Source organism: Artibeus jamaicensis, unplaced genomic scaffold, assembly GCF_021234435.1.
Source record: "Artibeus jamaicensis isolate MK-2021 breed Jamaican fruit bat unplaced genomic scaffold, CSHL_Jam_final scaffold_1019, whole genome shotgun sequence".
In the NCBI taxonomy this organism is placed as follows: domain Eukaryota; kingdom Metazoa; phylum Chordata; class Mammalia; order Chiroptera; family Phyllostomidae; genus Artibeus; species Artibeus jamaicensis.
This window is the reverse complement of record NW_026522025.1, coordinates 16825664-16849596: the sequence shown is the minus strand read 5'-3', so window position 1 is coordinate 16849596 and position 23933 is coordinate 16825664. Positions and strand designations below refer to the sequence as shown.

Below are 23933 nucleotides of genomic sequence, written 5' to 3'. Positions count from 1 at the left end.
AAGACACAAAAGATAAACAGGGGAAAAACAGATGGAGTGAAGGAAGACATAAGAAAAAACTCCTTCCTGGATGGCTATAAGAAAAAACGCAAAGTTCTGCATTAATGGCAGAATTTATGAAATGTATTACTTTTATTATCATGCACTAAACACACACACACATACATGCACATGAAGTCTCAGGAGGTAAAACTCCCTACTAAACCCAAAAAGTTATAGGTGCTCCAAATAGCTTATTTGTCAAACATCTGAGAAGCTCCTCAGAAGGCCAGCAGCTGATTGTGAGCAATCCTGACACTCTCCCCAGTGCAGTTATATGGCTTCTCTGTTATCTAGAGAGGGCTCTGTAACATACTGCAGTGAGATAAAACCTTACCAAAGAGTTAAACAGCATCCTCCCTCAGATATGCCACTGTCATTAATACTTTTAAAAATTCTCTTTTTCTAGAGATCTTTGGATTGTGATAAAAATCTAAATAAATTAAGTATGTATATATACCATATTTTGCCATGTATAACATGCACCTGTGTTTTGGGCCCAAACTTTCGGGAAAAACTAAATTTCATTTTATTTTTAATTCAATTTTGTATTTATTTATATTTAAAAACAAAACCAAGTATTCCAGTGTATTATTTTGTATACACATATAGTTATTGCTTTCTAGAGTTACACTTTAACACATAAGCATAAATAAAAGAATTTAAAACACTTATATAGATAGAGAATTATTACAACCCATGTATAATGTACGTCCTTATTTTTCCCTCAAATTTTGGGCAAAAAAGTATGCATTGTACACAGCAAAATACAGTACACATAAACACATGAACACACACATACAGAGAAAGAGAACAGTAATCGCGTTCTAGGGATGTAAGTTATCCTCAGAAAGATGAAAACTAGCCTTTCGTAGCTCTCGTTTCTGTTTCTCTTTTTTTTTTTTTTAATTTTTTTAAATTTTTTTTTAAATTTTATTTAGTTACTTTTCAAGTACATTTTTTTTTTTTTTTTTAGGCATCAGCGCATTGTATCAGATTAGAAGTCCCCATTCAGCAGTGACCACAGCCACCACTGGCTCTGGCTCTATTTTCTCAATTTAGTCACCAGCAAGAGAAGGCTCTTTCCTCTTGACCCAGTTTGAAAAAAAATAAATCTCAGAGGACTGTGCTTGACTCAGCTTGGCCACTTCAATGAGTCAGGGGAGCAAATGCTAGGATTTAGGAGTTGGATATAGAGCTCATTCCCGGGAGAAAAGACGGTAGAGGAGTCCTAGTCTGGGCACAGAACAGGCACTATCTGAATAGAACAGGCACTGCAGTGGGAGCAGCAGTTCTCCAAATGAGGAGGTATACCGTTCCCTAAATAAATGAGTCAATTGCTAGACAAAACATGGAACGCAAACTGTACTTCTAACTCTAAACTACAGCAGCTGTCTGCATACCTGAGAATGCAGGATCTCGGAAAAGTAAAAAGCAGTTGGTTTTAAATATTTGCATGGACTTACCCAGTCTTTACTGAGACTCATCTTAATTACTCATGGTAAACTTGTTTGTCTCTTGTAAGAACACATAAATTAAAGAAAATCAATGCACATAGTGGAAAAATTAGCAGTTCAAAGAAGAGGGTTATCTGTGAACATTTTGGAGTTACTATAAAACATAAAGGAGTAAAGGAAATTGGACCAGTGTCTTTAAAGCTAAGTTGAAAGAATTCTCTCAGAAACATAAAGAAATAAAATAATTATAAAAGGGAGGACATTAGAAAAATAAGGTAGTTCCAGGAAATCAAATAACCAAAGGTTTCTGAAGAAGGGAGGAAAACAGCCTGAAACAATTGAAAAGGAATAATCTTCTCAGACCAAACATTGGTCTGGCTTCTCAGACCAGACTCAAGATTGTTGAAATCAGACTCACAACTAGCCCTTGCATGGTAGAATGAGTAAACTTCAAGGACAAGTAAATCACACAAACATGCAGAAAGATTTTATAAAAATCTTCCAAGGAAGGAAAGATAATTATATTACCCATATACAAGCTTTCTTTTAAGTGATTACAAAAAAACTTCTCCATTCCCAACTACTTATCAAATTCCTACCACATGCTGTTTAGCAGCTGGAGATCTAGCAGTGAACAAAGTAGATACAATCTCTGCCATGAAACTTACTCTCTAGGAGAAATAAATGAAACTTGCATGGACAGAGTGGAGAGAACATGCTGAGACAGATCATCCCCGTCTAGGTGGGCAGTCTGTGGACATTCTAGAAGCTCAACTCCACAAAGTTTTCAGAGACCCAAGCTTCTCCAACCTTAAGACTATACCCTGTGCACACCCTGCCAGGTTCCTCCACACACACCCATTCCCCCCAAATTATCTGGGCACTCCGAGGAATCAGCATTTTAATAAGTGATTCTAATCACCCAGGTGATTCTATTGCAGGTGACGTATCTAACCCACCTGAGAAATGCTGATGTAGGGGAACAGGGAAAAAGATAATAAAGTAACTCCGAAAAAGTTGATGAGAGAAATAAAATTTCTTCTAAGAATCTGCTAGCAAGACCCAAGACTTTGGAGAAGTCTCTTTAATGCTTGGATCTAAGTTTTTGTCATTTGAAAAGTGAGGATTACTGTAGATTTCAAAAATCCCATAACTGTATAATCATGATCTAAACACAACCAGGATGGTTATAAAGATACAGTAATAGATTTTCTTATTGGCAAGTTTTACAGAACCTTTCTGAAACTGCTTACTGTGTGTACTTACAGAAATCTCCCCATGCTCCGGTTTACTACTGTATTAGCGGTGGCAGAGGTGAGGGGACCTACATTTTTGTATTGGGGAAGACGGAATTATGACACCTGCGAAAATGTATGATGCTGACATCACTCCAAGTACGAAGGAAGCATTTTAGAAGCAAAACCAAGGGGTTTGTCAGATGAAATTTTTGCCCAGTATTGAATGCTAACCACTACTCAAGCTCCTTTTTAAGGGCCAGACGGAAAAGTCGAGTTTGCTTGTTTGTTTAAAATGTCAAATTCTCTTAAACCAAAGGCTGGACCCAGACAATCGTGTTTGTGTCTAAACCGCCTTACCAGTTCTGAGCACGGCAACTTGACTCCGCCGCGCCAACAACCGCAAGAGGGAGAATCAGCTTCAGGAAAGCCGAGTGAGGGTGGGAGTCAGTCCCACCCGCCCGCCCCCGCGCAAAACTTTCAGAGCCAGCCACTCTCTCGGCGGCCCAGGGGCCGTGGAGCCGCCGCCGCCGGCGCCTGGCTGCGGCCCGACCTCCGCCGTGCGCCACGTGACCCGACGGCGTAACCAATCAGCGCAGCCGCTGGGATATTCAAATCCGCGGCGCGGACGAAGGTGGTGCGGCGCCCAGCCGCAGCCTGCACCGCGTCCCGAGGGTTACCTTCCCCGGCCATGCACCTCACCTGGCGCTGACAGACCTCCCGGCCCGGTGGGCGGAATGGAGAATCGAAGTGTGCCTCCCGGTCCTTATCGGGCCACTAAGCTGGTAAGACAGCGCAGAACGACGAGAGTAGCCCTCCGACGTGACGGCCGCCATCACTTCTACCTGAGAACGTTCGCGGTTTTATTTGGGGTGGAGGGATGGCTCCCACGGCCTCTTGGTTCTCTGAAAAGGAATTAAGAGGTGTCGCGGAACTTTTGCGGGACGGGTCTGTTACCTTCTCTTGCTTCCGGCGCCCCCGAGGGCGGGTCCTACACGCCCGGTTACAGGGGTCTCCTGGCCCGGTGTGTGTCGGTGTCCCTAGGACGTCCGAGAACCATCCGGCGCCTGATTTTCTGCTTTTCTACATCCACAGAATTCGAGAATTCGAATACGTTCAGTGCTTCGGTAGCGTCAGACTGGGGACAGGCTCGTTTTGCTGGCTCTGTAGAATTTAATGCAGGATGTACCACCTGAATACCACTAGGGAACCATTAATGTCCAAACTAAACCCAGAATATTTGAAGTAGTCACTGGGTTTGTACTCACGCATTTGGGTTTTCCGAGAGGATCCTGTGCCACCGGTTAGGTGACATTAGGAGAGTCAGGTCAGTTCGGTGAGCCTCAGTTTCCACGGTAAAGCAGGGCTGCTAACACATGCCCACCCGCAGAGAGTTCTGGAGGGGATCTGCGTGTGAACGTGTGCTGTGGTGTGTAGAATGAGAAACAACTTATCTAGAGGGTAGGTGGCTCCTCAGGATGTTTCTTAAATAAATTAGTATGTGAAATGTGGAGATGTGGGAGGAAAAGAATACATATATTGTGCTTTTAGCAGTTACATTTGGAGCGGTGATGTTGGGTCCACATGGGTTAGATAAGTGATAACAGCTAGCAGTGGCATGGCTGGGGTTGCAAATCAGATTTCTAGACCTCTAATGCAAGATTTTTCAAATGAAAGGTGTGTTTAGCCTGCACCGCCACCACCACCTTCACACTCACTGTTAGAGCTGTCACAGACCTAAAAGTTTGGGTGATTAGAGGACCGTTTGGAAAATGTAGATTTATCACAGTGTCATTCCACAGTGGACTTAAAACTTTATCCCATCTGTTCTTTGTTCAGTATTGGAATCTTCACATAAGAAATAACTATAGTAAATATGTAAGGTATTTTAATATTAAAGGTATTTTACCAGTGAAGCTACAGCCTGCCATGAGTTTTGTTTGTGGCCAGCATAGTAGTTACAAGTTCAGGGTGCCAGAGTCAATCAAACCTGGGTTTGAACGGCTGATTTCATCATTTAACTGTGTGGTGGTGATCAAATTATTAAATCTCTGTGCTTCATATTCCTCATCTGAAAGTGGGATACTAATATTCATTGAATTCAAATCACCCAAACTTTTAGAATATTAATAATTAGCATACTATTAATATTAGTTGAGATTTTTGAAAAAACAGGAATAAATTATTTCACTATTGAGAACTAAAGGGCAGGTTCAGTGCAGTTCTTCATTATTCCTAGGTTTTCTAAATAGTTTAACCAGCCATAAAATGCTTTTAGTTAAAAAAAACTAACATAAAAATATTATCATAACAGAATTACTAAAAATAAATCAGTATGAGGTATAACATTTTCTGTAGCACAAATAAAATAATTTCTTCATGAAATTTTATGATGTAATTAGATGTAAATGAAAGAATTTTCTTTACCTAATTTCAAATCAGTAAGAGATTTCATCTTTGTTGTCTGCTTATTTATTTGACTATTTTACTTCTTTTGCAGTGGAATGAAGTTACCACATCTTTTCGAGCAGGAATGCCTCTAAGAAAACACAGGCAACACTTTAGAAAATATGGCAATTGTTTTACAGCAGGAGAAGCAGTGGATTGGCTTTATGACCTATTAAGAAATAATAGTAATTTTGGTCCCGAAGTTACAAGGCAACAGACTATCCAGCTATTGAGAAAATTTCTTAAGAATCATGTTATTGAAGATATCAAAGGCAGATGGGGATCAGAAAATCTTTATGACAACAGTCAGCTATTCAGGTACTAAACAAAGAAATAACTGCGAAAAGGAAGTACTTAAAGTCTAACTCCACTTCTATTATACTCTTACTAAAAAGGCAGCTTCTTTAGAAGAAGTAATATTTTCAGTAGGAAACTGTTACTGCTCTTATCTAATTAAAACCATTTAGAAGTTAAAGTTAATAGCTGCATAATTCAAACTGTAAAATGCTAAATAGTATATATATAATAAAATAAGGAATTAGAGGGAAATAGCAAGCTATTAGCACTTCTGCATATTGCGAAAGCTCTACAGCATTCCAAGGACATATCTTTATTTTTTGATTTTTAGAGAGAAAAAAACATCAATTTGTGTTCCATTTATTTATGTATTCATTGGTTGCTTTTTGCATGTGCCCTGATAGGAGATTGAAGCCACAACCTTGGCATATCAGGACAACATTCTAACCAACTGAACTACCTGGCCAGGGCAACAGGTCATCATTAAACCTTTAGTTTTATAGATTCAAGAATTTCAAGACAAATTGTCCCAAGTCCTTTCCTGCAACTAACATGACCTTACTTAATTAAGAATACAAGTGATAAGATGAATAATAGCAAACTTGATATAATAAATAACAGTAGACCATAGGTTAAAGAAAATGTTTATTGTTTACCAGAGGCCCTGTTTTATGATTTATATGTTTTCTTATTTAATTCCTAGAATACCTAAGGAGCATAGGTATTAGTTTCTTTTTACAGATGAGGAAGCTGAAATCATGTTCTAACAAGTCATTTTCCTTTGTCTGAAATATGCTCTTCTACCTTGAAACACCATACTCAGTTGTCAGACTAGTAAATACGTTTCTTCTCATTCATGTCAGCTCTATAGTATGCTCCTCTGTGGAGCCTCTCTGAGTTCCTCGGCATCATTGCTTTTTCTCTCATTCACCCAGGATTCTTTGTTATACAGGGTCTGGTACAAGTAACACCCCTGTTTTTATTACAAATTCTTTTACTACAAAATTGTAAGCATGTTAATTTTGTAACATAATATCACACTCAAGCACACCATATGACATTTTAGATGAAATGTTCAAATTAAAACTATACATTATTACACCGATATTATTAACTTAGCAAACACGCTCAAGCAGGAGTTACTTCTGTCAGACCCTGTATTTCCTTTAAACTAGGTGTTTGGATTCTAATAGCCATGCTTTTTTTCTCTACAGAATTAGTACTTTCCAAATGAGATATCTTAGAAATTGATTCTTCCCTGTGTTTTCAAAGATGACTTAGGCTGTGCTTGTAAACTGCAGTAACAAGCATACAAAGAGTTCCTTTTGTATAACACTAGAAATCTTTCTTAACTACTCCTTAGTCACCTTGATGGGTTCCTTTGTTGCTGCTCATCCTTTAGCTGTTACTGGTTTGCAAGGACTTAGACTTTTCTTCACTTCACCTCTCTCCATGGGTAATCTCATGCTATGTCTCCACCTACTTTTTTCATGACTTTCAAACCTCTAACCCAAATATCTTTCCTGGGCTTTAGACACATTTTTTTTTTTTTTGCTTATTAGATTTTTTTTTTTTTGCCTACACTTCAATTATAGTGTATAGAAAATCAGTATCTTTTCTTAACCAAAATTTTGTCTTCTTATAGTCACCTCTGAATGAATGGCACTAGATTCCTTGTAGATTCTTTGACTCTTTCCCTTCCCTCTCCCCTTTAATTATGACTTAATAATCAGACCATTTCTGTTGTGCTGCCTCAGTAGTTCTCTGATCTCTCCACTAAGAATGTTCTTTTTGTTAGACCATTTCTGCATAACTCTTCAACTAGTCCTTCTGCCTCTAGTTTTTATTACCATAGTAACTATGAAGTACATAAAAGTAAATTTTACCAAAAAACATATAAGACCTTATTGGACAAAATTATAAAATTATATTGAAGGTAGTAATAAGTGGAGAAAGATATCCTCTTCATGAATGAGTAGACTTAATATCATAAATAAGTAACTTCTTCCCAAATTGATAAAATCAGTGCATTTTTATTCAAAACCCCTATATAATTTTTTTAGAATTTGATAAGTCTATTCTAAAATTTATTTAGTAATGTAAGGTCCAAGGCAATTTTGAAGATCAAGAAGAGGAAAATTGCCTTATCCTGATGTCTGGGTTTAAATTAAATTAAAACAAGTATTGAGACTACAAACCTGTACATATATGGGAACTTGGTATAACATATATATGAGTTAAATACCTATGCATGAAAATAAAACATATGAGAGAATATAAGTATTATTTTTAAAATAGAAGAATAAGAACTTTTAAGATTACTAAAAACATATGCATAAATTTAATGTATTAAAAGATACCACTGAGTGAAAAAACACCGAACGCTGTGTTGTTTTTATATGTTCATGTAAAGTAAAAAATTATGAGCAAAAATGAAATACACTAACTATAGGTTAATAATTTCCCTTAGGAAGAAATGGGATAAGCAAAGAATTTCTTTCATTTAAAAAAGAAAATAAAATGAAATTTTTGGTAAAATGTTATTTGCATTGGTTGATGGTTATATATATATAGATGTTTTGTATTACAGTATTCTCTTGCTTGTATCGTTGAACTATTATATATTAAAATGAAAGAGCTTTATAATCAAAAAAAGTACTAAGTTCTGAAAATTGGAACAATTACAGTCAAAGGGCAGAAAATATATACAAATTAGGTAACTTTTGAAGAAAAATTAGAAAATGTAACATTCTAAACCATTTTTATATGTAAGTGATACCTCTCCAACATAAGTGATTCTAATAATAACCCAGAATTATCCAGAATTAAACTCGGAATATTTACAGTATACTAAAGAAAGCAGGAAACTTAAAATAATTTTAAAGGTTTAATGGGAAAATCAATTTATGTAGAATTTCCATTCCTTGATAATGTAAATCAATTTTATGTGATTTTTAAGATAGGTACTAAAAGTTTGTCGTCTCATTTAATTGCATATTATTCTTAAACTAGATTTCCTGCAAATTCTCCACTTAAAACTCTTCCACGAAGACATCCAGAATTGAGAAAAGACAGCATAGAGATCTTTTCCAAAGATAAAGACAGTATTTTTAAATTACGAAACTTATCTCGTAGAACTCCTAAAAAGCATGGATTACAATCCTCTAAGGTAAAACATTTCTTTTCACTAATCATTACTTTAAATATAATTATCACGTGCTTAATAATAGAATCATTAAAAGTAAATGATTCTTTAATATTCAAAGACAGTGTTTGAAACTTTTATTCTGCATTATATTCTAACAATGTATATGTAAATTTGTTTGAAACCCATAGAAACAGTAGTAAAAAACCCATAGAAACATACTTAAAACAGTAATGGTATAATTTAAGCATGTTTTATTTTAAATTGATTTGAGGGTGATAGGGACAGCTATAAAACCAAGAGCTTTTATGTTACATAATTTCTTCAGGTGATACCTTATAACTTCACATGGCCTGATACAAGTCAAATTACTAAGTATCAGGAGTAGTATCAGTTCAGTATTTCCTTATTTTGAGCATAGTATTAAACCAAAGTAATTCTTTTTTTTAGGAAAATAAAGAAAACATGAACTGTGAAATCAATGAAGATCAAGAAAACTCAGTTGGTCAGAGAGAAATAAGCCAGAAAGATGTTGAAGAAGTTTGGAGATATACTATTCTGACCTAGTAAGCTAAAACACAACTACAACTAAGTTCTACGGATGTTTAGAATGTTCAATTGCCATTTTCATCCAGGCGTGAAAATTCAAAAGAACAGTTTAGTTCACAAAGCTTAGAATTTAACCTGTATATGTGTTTCTTAATGTTCTTGCTATAGTTATACTAGAGTAGAAATAGAATATTTTCAGTGCAATTTGCTTTTTTTTAACTTAAGTTATAGCTATAGTTTGTGGTCTATATTGGAATCCTTCAAAAGTTATTAAGATAAATATATTTGATTAAATATATTTGAAAGTCAATACTAAATATTGACTTCGAAGCCTTTGAAGTTTGGTTTCAGATAAAACAAAAATATTCTGATGGTTATGTTTGTTTGCCAAACTCTTTCATATTTATATTCTTTCCAATTTATTTTATGAAGGAAAAATGTTTATATTCTTTCTTCTATTTATTTTTAGCCTGCAAACCATTTTAGGTGTGTCATCCCTGGAAGAAGTCATAAATCCAAAACAAGTAATTCCTCAATATGTAATGTACAACATGACCAATACAAGTAAACATGGAGTAGTTATACTACAAGACAAATCAGGTGGGTATCAGTAGAAGAAGTTGGAATTGTTTTAAACTTGCTAACAAAGGTTGTTATAGCTATTGGGGTGCACAGAGACCACAGTGTAGGAAGCAGAACAGTTTAATAGGGAGAACATCGGGGAGACTATTGCTTTATCACAGGTGCTTTAGCAATTACAGTGGAATATTTTTTAAGTGACTATCATATATAATATTAGTTTAGCTCTTAAAGTGGATTCATAATTTTTTTAAATGGCAGGGTTAGGCATCCAAAAAAAAGTATGCAAATATAATTAAAACTATTTATTAATCACATTGTATTGAAGACCTATAATGTTGCAGGCATTATGCTAAAGTAGAGGAATGGCAGGACTTTCTTGGAGCTCACATGAGTAGTTATATATAAATTTAAAGGGGTCAAGACATATATGCAAAACTGAAATAACACAATAAAAGAAGTGCAGCCTCTCAAGACCAGTATTCTAAAGAGCACCAGTTTTTGTGTGTGTATAACCTTATTTATATATTAATTTATATACATTATATATTAATATATTATATATAATGTATTAACCATTATATAGTCAGATATAAGATAGGATGTCAGGGAAATAAGTCAAGCTAGATATAGTAGAAAACTTAGATTATAAGAAATGTATCAATAAATCTACTTAAATGTTGAGTCATATTTTAATAATCAATTGCTACCTATGGAATTAACATGCATTACTTTGGGGGGGTGTTTTGTGGCAAGAACTTTGAGATTTTAATTGTAGGAATAAATAGAGAATGTCAAAACTTAAGAGTTATGTTGTATATGCTTTTGTTTATGGCCCGTTCTCATGGTTCATTATGTAAAATAATTAACAGGATATGCTGTCATCCACGCTTTCTGTTCTTTATAACCAAAAACTGTTCAAGTCAAGTATATGTGTGGTTTTTATGTTTGTATCAAAAATTGCTAAACAGTATGCAGCATATTTTCATTAGTTGCAATTAAAATAGTTGAAGCAATATTGTGCTTTCACTGTGAAAGCACACATATTCAGATATACTTCGTGTCAATCATAGGTCTTATTAAAATCAGCAGTATTCAGACAGCATAGCTATAGTCAGAAATGAGGATAAAGAAAAGATGATGGTGGTAGATAAAGATGAATGTCAATTTATTTCCTAACCACTCTTCATAAAATAATTAATCCTTGATTTTGGGTAGCTAGTTGTTTTAGTTTTGTGGCAAGAGTCAAACTTAAAGATACATAACTTTTTAAACTTGTATTTTAAATTATTGTCTTGGCCCTCTGTCTTGTTAAGCATGTAATAATTTTTAACCTTGGTCATGCACATATATACCTACATACATGTATATATGCATATATAATTATATATAATGTGTTAAGTTTTAAATATACTATCAAAAATTTGTGAATTTTTGTTTTTACTAAACAGTGTTAATATTTTTTATGTGTAGATGATCTTCCTCATTGGGTATTATCTGCCATGAAGTGCCTAGCAAATTGTAAGTTAAACAATATACACACACATATATATGTGTATATATATATATGTGTGTGTATATATATATGTTTTACATTGATAGTATTTTATAAGAACTGAGAACGTTTTTTAAAATAAAGTCCTGATAAAATTAAAGTACTGTATATAATTTCTTTTGATGTTTAAGTGGAAATTTAGTGGAACTAATTACGTTTCTTTCCATGTGAGTATGCTATAGAGCCCTTTTTCTATGCAGATGGTGATTTTGTAATTCAAGCCCAACATTTATGGCTTGGTTCTCATAACTCATAAAGTCATAGGCTAGAGGATCTTAAGCAGTTTTTAGGTATATTCTATACATCAGTTGCCTTAGTGAAGCCCAAAGAGTTCAAATAAAAACCTATAAATAAAGCAGCTTCTAAATAGAAGGTTTCCATCAGAAACGAAGTCTTGGCCCTGGCCATGTAGCTCAGTTGGTTAGACCATCGTCCACGTACTCCAAGGTTGCGGGTTTGATCTCTAGTCAGGGCACATACAAGAAGCAACTGATGAATGCATAAATTAATGAAACAGCACATTGGTGTTTCTCTGTCCTCCCTTCCCTCCCTCCCTCTTTCTCTAAAAATAAAGTCATTTTTAAAAAGGAGAAGAAAAAGAAGTGAAGTCTCATAAAACCCACTTTATAACCCTTGCCACTGTACCCAGCTTCAACACTCAGGTGCTCCATGACGCGCTTCTACTCTATAGGATATACTAATGGGACTTGTATGGAAAAAAAGGATCCATCGCTAACCATTAGCAAATTATTCTTTAGAATTTTTTCATCAAGGTTTTTTCACAGTAATCATGATAATTGATTTTTATAGTTTAGGACCCTTGTTTGGGTACAAAACCCTAATTGCTTTCAAAATTGGTTTTAAAAATATACACGGGTATGTGATGCTAAATCATGAAAAGTTAATATATTTTAATATTTTGTTACAAAGGTATTTTTCTGTTTTTTATAAAATTAGTGTTTTATTAATGATCAAGATAAGTACATATTCCCTTGTTGTCCACTGGGTGTCAATATGACAAAATAACAGAACAACAAAGTAAATAACGTAAGTTTACAAAGGTTTTATTTATTAAATGGAGTTAAAGATCTTGGTCATACTATTAAGATTTGTGTTTCTCTTTCTACCTTCCCCACCTAAATGCCCTTCACTCTTATATTTTGACCATGGTTTGCAGCTCAGATAAGCATACTTCCAGGGATTTCTCTGATGCCCCATCTTAAGGGATTTGTGTCTTCTCTTTTTTCCCAGTCTACATTATACTTAAGCTATACCCAAGATACAATTTCCTGGATTCCAGTTTAATGACATTATATGTAGCCAAAGAAGTATTAAGACTCTTACTTGTTATTTAATTTCCCACAGTTATCCTGTGACATAAGAATCAGTGATCAATATACTATTACTATTTTTGTTCCTAGAAAGAATACTAAGGTTTAGAAAAGTCTCCCAATATCTAAGGAACTGTGTATTCAAACCTAGAGTCTCTAACTATAAATTTTATATTTTTAATTCCACTATAACATTTTCTGTCTTAGAAAATTTCTAATAATTATCCATTTTTATTCTACATATTAAGACTATTTCTTATCTCCTTCTTAGAAAAATGTTTATTTTGCTTTACATAAAACCCCTATTAGCCTTTAAGGTATTAAATGTTTGTATGTATATGATTTGTTTTCTTTCATCTTTTTTCATTGTGTATATTCACACATGTGGGACATACAGAAGTTTAGAAACAGGAGAGATCATTTGGATTTGGGAAGAGAAAGATTTTAAGTTGAAAGACAGGATACTGACCCTCAGACTTGAATACATACCAGAGTCCCTAGGAAGATTTGCCAAAGATTATTCAGTTGATTCAGCATGTCAGGAACCTTTTTTTAACTATGCCTCAAGATTCTTACAGCAAAGATGCCAAGATCAGTGTTCGGAAACTACTAAATTAGTAAAGCAGAAGCAAACATTTCTACTTCAGTAATACCAAGCTCCACTTCCATAGATTCTGTATAGAGGAGCTTATTATATTTTTAATAGGTGTATTGGACGATTCTGATTATCTAGTTCATGGACCACACTTTAAATGTTATTGGACCTCGAGGTCCTGAGTATTGCTCTGACTTTACACTGCTCTAAGTTCTAATTCTAGCTTTGCCACCACGGCTTTTTCATCTTGAAGCAGGTTACTCTTGAGTTTCAGTTCACTCATCTATAACGTGAGATCAGATCTTATTTCTGAGGAAACACTAATGAGCAGTCACAGTTCTTTTTTTTAAAAGATCTTTATTTATTTATAGACAGAGGGGAAGGGAAGGAGAAAGAGAGTGAGAGAAACATCAATGTGTGATTGCCTGTCACATGCCCCGCCACTGGGGACCTGACCGGCAACCCAATCCAACCGGGTACCCTTCAGCTTGCAGGCCTGGCCAGTGTAGCTCAATCTACTAAGCTACACCAGCCAGGGCAGTCACGGTTATTTCAGTAATGTTAAGTTAATGAAAAAAAAAGTAAAGATATTGTTTAAACTAATTAAGGCTGTACTTCGTATCAGGTAAAATTTATTCATAAAAATATAAATTTGTAAAAGATAATTTGTAGGAATTATTTGCAGTATCCAAATATCCTTTGCTTTACAAAATGAATTGTGCTAAAATTTCATTAAAATAAACTTCCCTGATGCTTTTAAAATATATTTCAAATTTTGTTTTATGTGCAGTTTTTCAGGAATGTAAATATTTTTTAAGTTCTTATTGCTTGCACTATTTCTTCTGAAAAGATAATGAGAGTAAGGTGTACAAATCCCATTAAATCAGGGGTGTCAAACTCATTTTCACATCTGCTTCATCAGCTTCATGGTTGCCTTCAAAGGGCCAAATATGATTTTAACTCCTTAACGTTTAAGGAGTAGTTTCATTTATACAGTCCTAAAATTATTTCGGCCCTTTGAAGGCAACCATGAGGGTGATGTGACTCCCCCGGTGAAAATGAGTGTGATACCCCTGCATTAAGTGTTTGAACTGGGACAGAATTTGTTTTAAACATAGCTCCTTCATGAAATACAGGTTTTATACTTTTTATAGACATATTTAAAAGTGTGCTTAACATTTTTTTTTTTTTTTGCCATTTACTTCTTAGGGCCAAGAAGTAATGATATGACTAATCCCACTTATATTGGATTTGAACGAGATGTATTCAGAACAATTGCAGATTATTTTCTAGATCTCCCTGAACCTCTTCTTACCTTTGAATATTATGAATTATTTGTGAACATTTTGGGTATGTATAGATTTTTGCTTATTTAAATTCATTTTATTAAAGTTTTTAAGTCTCCCATGATTTAAAAGATCAAAAAGTACAAGTAAATATGAAGGTAGCAGGCTATACATTATTTTAAAATTCAGGAATACTCTGGTTGCTGTTGTGTTGTTTTCCAGTAATTCAAACATACCGTTCCATCCGCAGTTCTCCACACTGATTGGGTATCCTACAACTCAATTTATTTTTGACACTACCCAGAGCTAGGCCAGACCCCACAAGTTAAGGACAAAGTCGGATACAAACTGCCCATTGCTACTAGCTTGGATTCCACAGATTAAGGGCTGAGTGCCATAAGACTGCGCTCACTTCAGACACCAGCTACAAATGAGGTTCTCAGGCTTACTCACTCTTTTCCTGCACCTTCCTGCCCCCTACACCTAATTACTCATTCATGGGTTCCCTCCACACCTCTGAGGTTTGATAATTCACTACAGGGACTCACAGAACTCTAGAAAGTGCTTTACTTAATGATCACCAGTTTATTGTAAAGCATGCAAGACAGGAAGAGCCAAATGGAAGGAGATACACAGGGTAGGTAAGCTATGGGCTTCCATGCCCTGTTCAAGTATGCTACCCTCCTAAGCACATCCATGTCTTCCCCAACCTGTAACCTCTTTTAAACGTATTGTTTCAGGGTTTTAACTCAAATTTCCATACATAGTCATGATCCATCAAGTTATTTGCCATTGTTGATCGGATTAGGTCTCAACCCCTCCAGGGATGTCTGAGTTAGGGCTGGAAAGTCCAACCTTCTAAGCAAGGCCAGCCCTAAGTCCCCTCATTAGCGTAAACAGATGTGCTCACACAGGTTCATTATGAATAACAGAAAACTCTTATCAGCCCTGGCTGTGTGGCTCAGTGGGTTGAGCAATGGCCTGCAAAACAAAGGGTTGCTGGTTCGATTCCCAGTCAGGGCACATGCCTGGGTTGTGGGCCAGGAGGGTCAAACATACATTGATGTTTCTCTCCCTCTCTTTCTCCTTCCCTTCCCCTCTCTATAAACACATAAATATTTTTTAAATACTCTTATAACTCCAGAAATTCCAAGCATTTTAGGAGCTCCATGTCGGGTAAGAGAGACAAAGATCAAAAATATATATTTTATTATATTACAGTTATAATTGGAAGCTTTGTAATACTTATAGACTGAATAGATATGTATAATGAATTTGACTCAATCTATTTTATTCAATTCTTGAAATAAATTTTCAAGTTATTGATATCACAGATTGGAAAACCTCTAGTCAGTCTTGCACTTTGTAACTGAATGTTGCATGTGTCCTATTTGAGTGGCTTCTGAATTCAGCAACTGCTTTTTGTACTATACTAACAGTATGTACTATAGTAATGCTTTATTTTGTTAACTTTACTATTTTTTTTTGTTTTATTGTTGTCCACTGTCATACAGTTGCATCTTAATTTTTGTTTCATTCCCTGGTAGTTGTTTGTGGCTACATCACAGTTTCAGATAGACCCAGTGGGATACATAAAATCCAGGATGATCCACAGTCTTCAAAAATCCTTCAGTTTAACAGTTTGAATTCCTTCAAATCGACTGAGTGCCTTCTTCTCAGTCTGCTTCGTAAAGACAAAACCAAAGAAGAATCAGACACAACTGAGAGACTGCAGATAAGCAATCGCGGATTTCAAGAAAAATGTATTAAGAAAATGCAGCTAGTGGATTTAAAAAACAGAAGAGCCAGTGCTAATGACATAATAGGAGGAAGCTGTTATAATTTAATAGGCCTAAGTAGTGTGCATGTTTTATCCTCTAACATCCAACCAAGGTGCTACTCTTTAGAAGGAATTATAGATTTACCAGGGAGTTCAAGTAAAGAGGTCTCCACTGTTTTCCATCAATCTGTATTGAACATAGAAGGACAAAATAATAAACAATTTTTAGAGTCTGAGACCAAACAGGAATCCATAATGCGTCTTCATTCAGAGAAAAGTATTCAAAAGCCACGCAGTGTTGGTTTTAAGAAAACCTCTACTATGACTGTTCAAGATCAAGAGGAGTTATATAATGGGAAAAGCAAGTCAAGACAGCTTTGTAGATCTCAGAGTTTACTTTTAAGAAGTAGTACAAGGAAGAATAGTTATATCAACATGCCAGTGGCTGAAATTATCATGAAACCAAATCTTGGACAAGGCAACACAAGTGTACAAACAGCTGTGGAAGATGAACTCGGAGAGTCTAGTACCACAATCAATAAAAGACTCTGCAAAAGTACAATAGAACTTTCAGAAAATTCTTTGCCTTCAGCCTCTTCTATGTTGACTGGCACACAAAGTAAGGTTGTTGCTTTCCATGCATGTCATACTAACTTTTAGTGTTTACTAACTGTTTTTGCTCACATGGCTTTTCTTCTCTGAAATTGCTTTCTCCACCCCCTTCATACAGAAAGTTCTTACTGTAAAAGACTCTTGGCATGGCATGACCAAGAATTATTTTACTTACCTAAAGCACTTTCTTTTCCTTCAAGTTGACTTATTCTGATTCACTTTATTTGTAGTAAGTATAGGATGTTAATACTCAAATAAGTTGTGAAGAAATTAATGAGAATCTTACCATGCTTTTGAGAAATGTGGGAATTTCTAAGAATAGATTAAATGAAATACTAAAATATTATTTTGTGTTCCTTATATAACCATATGCTGATAGTATGAAAGCAACTAAAGTCACTGATGATATTTTTTGGGGGGTGGGGAACTTTGCCTTCCAGGTTTGCTGCAGCCTCATTTAGAGAGGGTCGCCATCAATGCACTACAGTTATGTTGTTTGTTACTCCCCCCACCAAACCGTAGAAAGCTTCAACTTCTAATGCGCATGATTTCTCGAATAAGTCAAAATGTTGATATGCCCCAACTTCATGATGCAATGGGTACAAGATCACTGGTAAGTTGATTTCTTAAGGAAAGAATAAGCCCTTGTACATAAACCAAAAAAGGAAAACTGAACCATCTAAAAGTACTATTAGAGTGATGTTGTGGTCTTAAAGTCCTAGTTTCTTGGCTTAGAAAGGCTCTTAAAAATCTAACCTTTCCTAGAAACAAAATGTTGTATATTAATCCATCTGGATCTTTATCTTGTCTGAGGACTGTGCCTCTTCACTCATCCTATATCACCACATAGTCAGACCTTATATTGCCCTGGGTCAATTCCGTTTGGTGGGGAAGGAACAGGATATGTAGACACTGTTCAAAGGTAAAGGGCACTAACTCTGAATTAACTAACCACTAACCACAGAATTAATGGAAATGTATGTATAGTGAGAGTGTTTCAGAGATTGTGGTAAGCTTTATTTCATGAATTGTGTGAATTAGGATGACACATCATTGTGGACAAGGAGTTAGAAGAAACTACTATAAAGCGGTCTCATGTTCTATATGAGGATGAGGGCAGAGGTGTTTATGTGCAGAACTGATTGGAAGTGAACTCTTGAGTATAGTATCTCTTTTCTCCTCCTCCTCTTCCTTCTCCTTTCTTCCTCCTTCCTCCCTCCTCCTTCCCCTCTTTCTCTCTCTCTCTCTCAAAAGCTACCTTTTCCTCACAATTCAGCTTCAATTTACAAGAGATTTTTGTAGCCGGGAATTAAGCTCTATTTTTCCTCTTATTAAGGACAGTTCTTTACCAAAACAAACCCAATATAAAGAGGAAGAATTATTCTTAAGTAATTGTAGCACCACATAAAAGCGTAGGGAAGTAACATATTTTGAGAAACATGAGTAAGAAGGATATAAGTTTGGTGTTTACACTTTCTGAGTTCAAGGTTATAGGACATCCAAGAGAAATTTATTGAATATAATGTTGGAAATGTGAGTCCAGTGAAGAAAGGTCAGGGCAGAAGGCAGATTCGGGGGGCAGGTGTTAGTTGGGACCTGAGAGTAAATGAGCTCTGTGAAGCTGAGAAAGCAGAAGAAAAAGCTGAAGACTAAGCTTTGGAAGGAGATAGGAAAACCTGCCTGACGTGCAGGAATAAAACCGAAAATAATTCAGTATGCTTATTATATATTATGTAAAATGCTTAAATAGAATTTTGATAGTCTAATTATTTTAGAATGAGGTAGGTGTGTATGGGTGTTTTACGTAGTTAGTGAGTTATATGGATATGAATGAGAGTAAATGAACTTTGAAACATAAAATTTACCCCCGAGTTTGAAGACTCCTTGTAACCACTAACATTTATGTGTTATATATGCTTCCGGTTTGTGTTTTTGTGGGATTAATTTAATAGTCTCTAATAGTTGCTCTCTAATAGTCTTTAAACAGCATATCAGTATGGTATTAATGAAACCTGTGGCATTTGCTGATGAAATAGTGACAAAATTAAAGAAAAGTCTCTCTTTTATATCCTTTGAAATTATACCAAGGAGCCCTGGCTGGTGTAGCTCAGTGGATTGAGCGCGGGCCTGCGAACCACATGATTGAGGTTCGATTCCCAGTCAGGGCACATGCCTGGGTTGCAGGCCAGTTCCCTGCAAGCCAGTTCCCAGCAGGGGATGCATGAAAGGCAACCATACATTGATGTTTCTCTCCCTCTCTCCTTCCCTTCCCCTCTAAAGATAAATAAATAAACTCTTAAAAAAAAAAGAAAAGAAAAGAAATTATACCAAGGAAATACTTAATACTTCAAAAACAATAATAGACATTCTTACCCCTCTAATATAATAAATTATTTTTCTCATTTTTAAGCTGAGCCTGCTTATCATTTTATCTCAATACTTAAGCATAATGCCACTCAGAAATTACTGATACCCTAATTTACATAAATCTTAGGTTTTTAAATTCCCATCTTTTGACATGTTTTTAGATGCTACACACTTTTTCCCGGTGTGTGCTGTGCTGTGCTGAAGAAGTGGATCTCGATGAACTTCTTGCTGCAAGATTAGTTTCTTTCTTAATGGACCATCATCAGGAAATTCTTCAAGTGCCCTCTTACTTACAGGCTGCTGTGGAGAAGCATCTTGACTACTTTAAAAGGGGCCATGTATGTATTAAGTTCTGAAATTCTCTGCACTTTTCAAGTGGTAAACTCATTTCTAGCCTAGTCAGAAAGGGACACTTGATCAGTTCACATAAATAATCTCTAAAAAGTTACAGACAGAATCTGGGGACTCATATAGCAAAAGGACTGTTTTCATTCCTCCATCTCTTATTTCCAGTTTAGTCCTGTATTTGTCAAATGGCCCTTCACATGACAGAAATATGGCTGATTAAAGCTCTTGAGATACAGACTTAATGTTTGCAATCCAAGGGGGAAAAGGAGCCATCCCTCTACCTCCAGTTTGAAAAGTTCTTAGTATGGACTCTGATTGGCCCAATGTAGATTAAATGTACAACTTTGTTTTTCAAAAAAGGCCAGGATGGGGGAGTTATAATGGGAAGGAACTGTTACAAGGAGAGGAGGAATACTGAACATATACAGCCAGCACATATATTCATGTTTTTTCCACATACACCATTCTAATATTGCCCTGGCTTATAATTATAACTATCCCCTATCATTTCTTTCCCTGAGCAAGAGATGTTATACGCTAAGGCCATGACCCTGCACCTCAAAACAGTAGAAGACTTTAACTGTTACTGTGTTAGAACATTCATGTCTGAAGATGAATTAGAATACCACTTCCGTTTTTATTCTTTTGTAGTTAAAATAATAAGATCCATGATTAATAGTAATGATGATGATAGCTATTGTTATTTAATGCTTTTTGTGTGCTAAGCACTATATACATTATTTCATGTTACCCTGGGACATTTTACAGACCAAGAAAAGTTCAATGATTTATTGAATCAAGACTACTAGTTTGTGTGGAGCTGGAATTTAGACCCTTCTTAAAGTGTTGAGTGTTTGGTGGCAAAATAATAGGTACCAAAACTCATCAAAAGAATACTTTGCCAGGTGCGTACATGACCAGAATTAGTAACTTGGACTATATTATTTTGTTCACTACAGATTAAAAATCTTGGAGATGGACTGATTGTTCCTTTGCCAACATATTCATACTGTAAGCAGATCAGTGCTCAGGAGTTTGAGGAACAAAAAGTTTCTACCTCTCAAGATGCAATTTCTGAACTTTTAGAGAATATTATTAAAAACAAGAATTTGCCTCTAAAGGAGAAAAGGAAAAAACTAAAACAGGTAAGAGAAGGAGCAAGTTCTCATTATGTAAATATTTCCTAATATGTTGTTGCTGAATATTATTTCATAACACTTAGAATTTAATTTCTCATTATAACATTTTGGGTTTTAAATATTGGATATGTAAGCTACCTATGACTACCTGCCTGATTTTACTCTTTACCCTTAAATTTTCATAATAATAACAGGTACAATCCTTTACTTCTGGTGTTCTGTAGGATTACAGTTTGGATTAGAATGGTAAAACAGTCACAAAATTTGAATTATATCACATACCTTTTAGTGACTTATGATTACCATTTAGAAATTTTAGCTCTACATCAAAAATCAATAGCCACATCATTCTGGTAAGTCTAATTTCAGGTCTGAGACACTCCAAGAAATATAAAACATATATACTTGATCTCTTTGACCTCTAGGCTTTACCGGTGGGAAAGGAGAAGATCTGGGATTTGGGGGCAGATTTAGCAGGAGAGAATCCTAGAAGGTTAGTGCTGAGATCTAAGAAACATTACAGGGTACTTTTTATAAATGAGAAAGCAGAGGGAGTGCCAAGCATGAACTGAAAGGATACTCATCTTTATAATGCGTCTTTGAGAAAGGCACTGAATTCTTTTAAAATATTCTGCACTTGCTTCAGCTAGGATAATAATGTTCAGTACCCTCTAAGTCCTCATCTTACTTTTAAGTTTCAGAAGGAATATCCGCTGATATATCAGAAAAGATTTCCAACCACAGAGAGTGAAGCAGCACTTTTTGGTGACAAACCTACCATCAAGCAACCAATGTTAATTTTAAGAAAACCAAAGTAGTATAAGATACGAACTGAATTACAAATTATATTATACTTGTAGTACTTTAGTAAATGAAAACATATCTAAGAATTCCACAACTTTTAAAAAAATAAGTCTGTTTATTAATTAGTTTTTTCTAAATGAAACACATTATATAAGGAGGTGCCAAAATAGTTTTTATTGATGTGAGACTGCTAAGAAACTAGTGGATCCCAACTGAGAGAAAATTACAATAGGTGTTACCAGATATTTTAATCAGAAACAATCATTGGTTTGTTGTACAACTATCTGGAAAAAGCTGTCATGTGTGAACTAAAATTGTATTTACTTGAACTTTGAAAACTGACACGTATTCAGCAAGATTAAGCTATAATTCTGTTTTTGAAAGAAGACATCAGCATGTGTACTTATGTATATTAGCTTAAAGAATTCATTGTTTAGGGTTACTTTTGTGTCTAAGGATAAGAATGTGAAGAATATTTGAAAACTCAGTGAATTTTCAACAGCTAAATATTGCACTCTTGTATATTGTTTGTACTTTTGGTCTATTTATATATGTTTGTGTTTTTTAAGTGTGTATATATAATACTTTGGTTTACTTTAAGAATTTAACGTAACTACTTCATTCTTTTTTTTTCAATGAATATATAAGTATAAGGCAATCATGTGTTCATTCAAAAGATATTTATTTGGCAACAACCTTTCATTATTTTAGTTATGGAGAGACAATGATAAATAACACAAAATCTCTTCCCTAAAAGTATTTATTTTCTAATCATGGGAGATACACCCAACAGATACTTAATAACAATACACCCCCCTGATATCAGGTCAGCTGAAGACTGACCACTGTGACTATGGAACAATTCTCCGGCTATGGTTTTCAAACTGTTGTTTATTAGAATCACCTGAAGAGTTTTTACATACACGCTAAGGCCCTACCTTATACCAATTAAATCCAAATTTTGACAGATGGTATATAGCAGTATTTTCAACCTTTTTCATCTCATGGCATGCGTAACTAATTACTACAATAAAATTCTGCGGCACACCAAAAAAATATATAGTTTGCTGATCTGACAGGAAAAAAAGGTATAATTTTGATTCATTCACACCTGACAGCTATTGTTGTGTTGGCTATTGTCATTTTTTTTAAATTTCACAATCTAAAGGAAGATAAATCAGTGTCCCTAACTAAATAATCAGGTGTTTCATGTTTGGAAAATTCTTGCAGCACGCCCATTGAAAATCACCAGTATGTAGACATCAGTATTTTTCAAACTTTCTCTGTGATTCCAATATTCAACCAGCTTAGAGAATCAGTGCCCAAAACATTTTTTATAAAATAAATGGCAAGATGGTGGCACACTGGCTTTTTTATCAGAAGAAAATACCAGTATAAATGCCTCTTACCCTAATACAGGGTTCTTCTAGTTTAGGTTTGATTGATTTGGCACAAAATTGAAGTCTTTTTTTTCTCCCTTTTACTCCAAGATTGTTTAATACTCATTTCTTAAATATACAGACACACATGATGCCTGGGAGGTGGTAAACACTGTCCAGTGCCAGCTCTGGTTTTTCAGGGTACTGTCACACTATAAAATGATAATGTTCCATTTGAAATTACGGTGTTTCATTAAAAATTTGACATAAAATGATAATTATATTTTGCCCAGAAACCTTAGCTATCAAAGTATTGGACCATATTAGGATTCTTTCCAAGGTGTTTGTGTGTTAAAACTTCTGTTTAAAGGTGTTTAAGAATGTGAATTATGTTGCATGTTGAGAAAAAATTATTATGGGTTTTGTAACAACTTAATTTTGTTTTTATATTTATTGATATTAAATATAACTATTATAAAGACATGGTAAATTTTCATCTGCATTAGTCTTGAGATTACAAAATAAATATGGTATAACACTTTAATAATGTGAACTCTGAAGTCAGTTTTGAATCCTACACAATTTACTATGTAACCTGAGACAAGTTAGTTTCTTTCTATGTCCCAGTTTTCTTATCTGTAAAACAGATGATAATAGTACCTCTCTTTTCAGGATTGCTGTGAGAATTAACTAGAATAATGCATGTGAAGTGTTTTTAGGACAGTGTCTAGTATAGACTAAGTACTCTATAAATATTAAGTTATTAAAATCAGCTAAAATTAAAGTACTATATGAGATCCAGAAAAATACATAGTACTCTCAATTGCTTTGGGTAGAAATGAACCAAAATATAATTGTAAATAGTTGGTTCATTCACAGATAAAGAACAAACATTTCAGAAGTTCATATGGAACCATAAATGACCCCAAATAGCTGCAGCAATTTTGAGAAAGAAAAACAAAGTAGGAGGGATCACAATACCTGATAC

At 34.9% G+C, this 23933-nt stretch overlaps 1 protein-coding gene across 2 annotated transcripts; it reads left to right on the top strand.

Annotated features, from left to right (window-relative positions):
* The first annotated feature begins 3360 nt into the window (after positions 1–3360).
* Positions 3361–23422, top strand: DEPDC1 (DEP domain containing 1). 2 transcript variants are annotated; one of them, XM_037145308.2, is made up of 12 exons: positions 3361–3516; positions 5232–5497; positions 8489–8645; positions 9072–9187; positions 9640–9770; positions 11223–11270; positions 14440–14580; positions 16064–16915; positions 17349–17521; positions 19437–19613; positions 20583–20768; positions 21458–23422. In XM_037145308.2, exons 1-12 carry the CDS (start codon positions 3469–3471, stop codon positions 21578–21580), a joined length of 2418 nt encoding a protein of 805 aa, XP_037001203.2. In that variant the 5' UTR covers positions 3361–3468; the 3' UTR covers positions 21581–23422. The 2 variants fall into 2 exon arrangements, with proteins under 2 accessions (XP_037001203.2, XP_037001204.2); XM_037145309.2 differs by lacking the exon at positions 16064–16915.
* Positions 23423–23933: the final 511 nt, after the last annotated feature.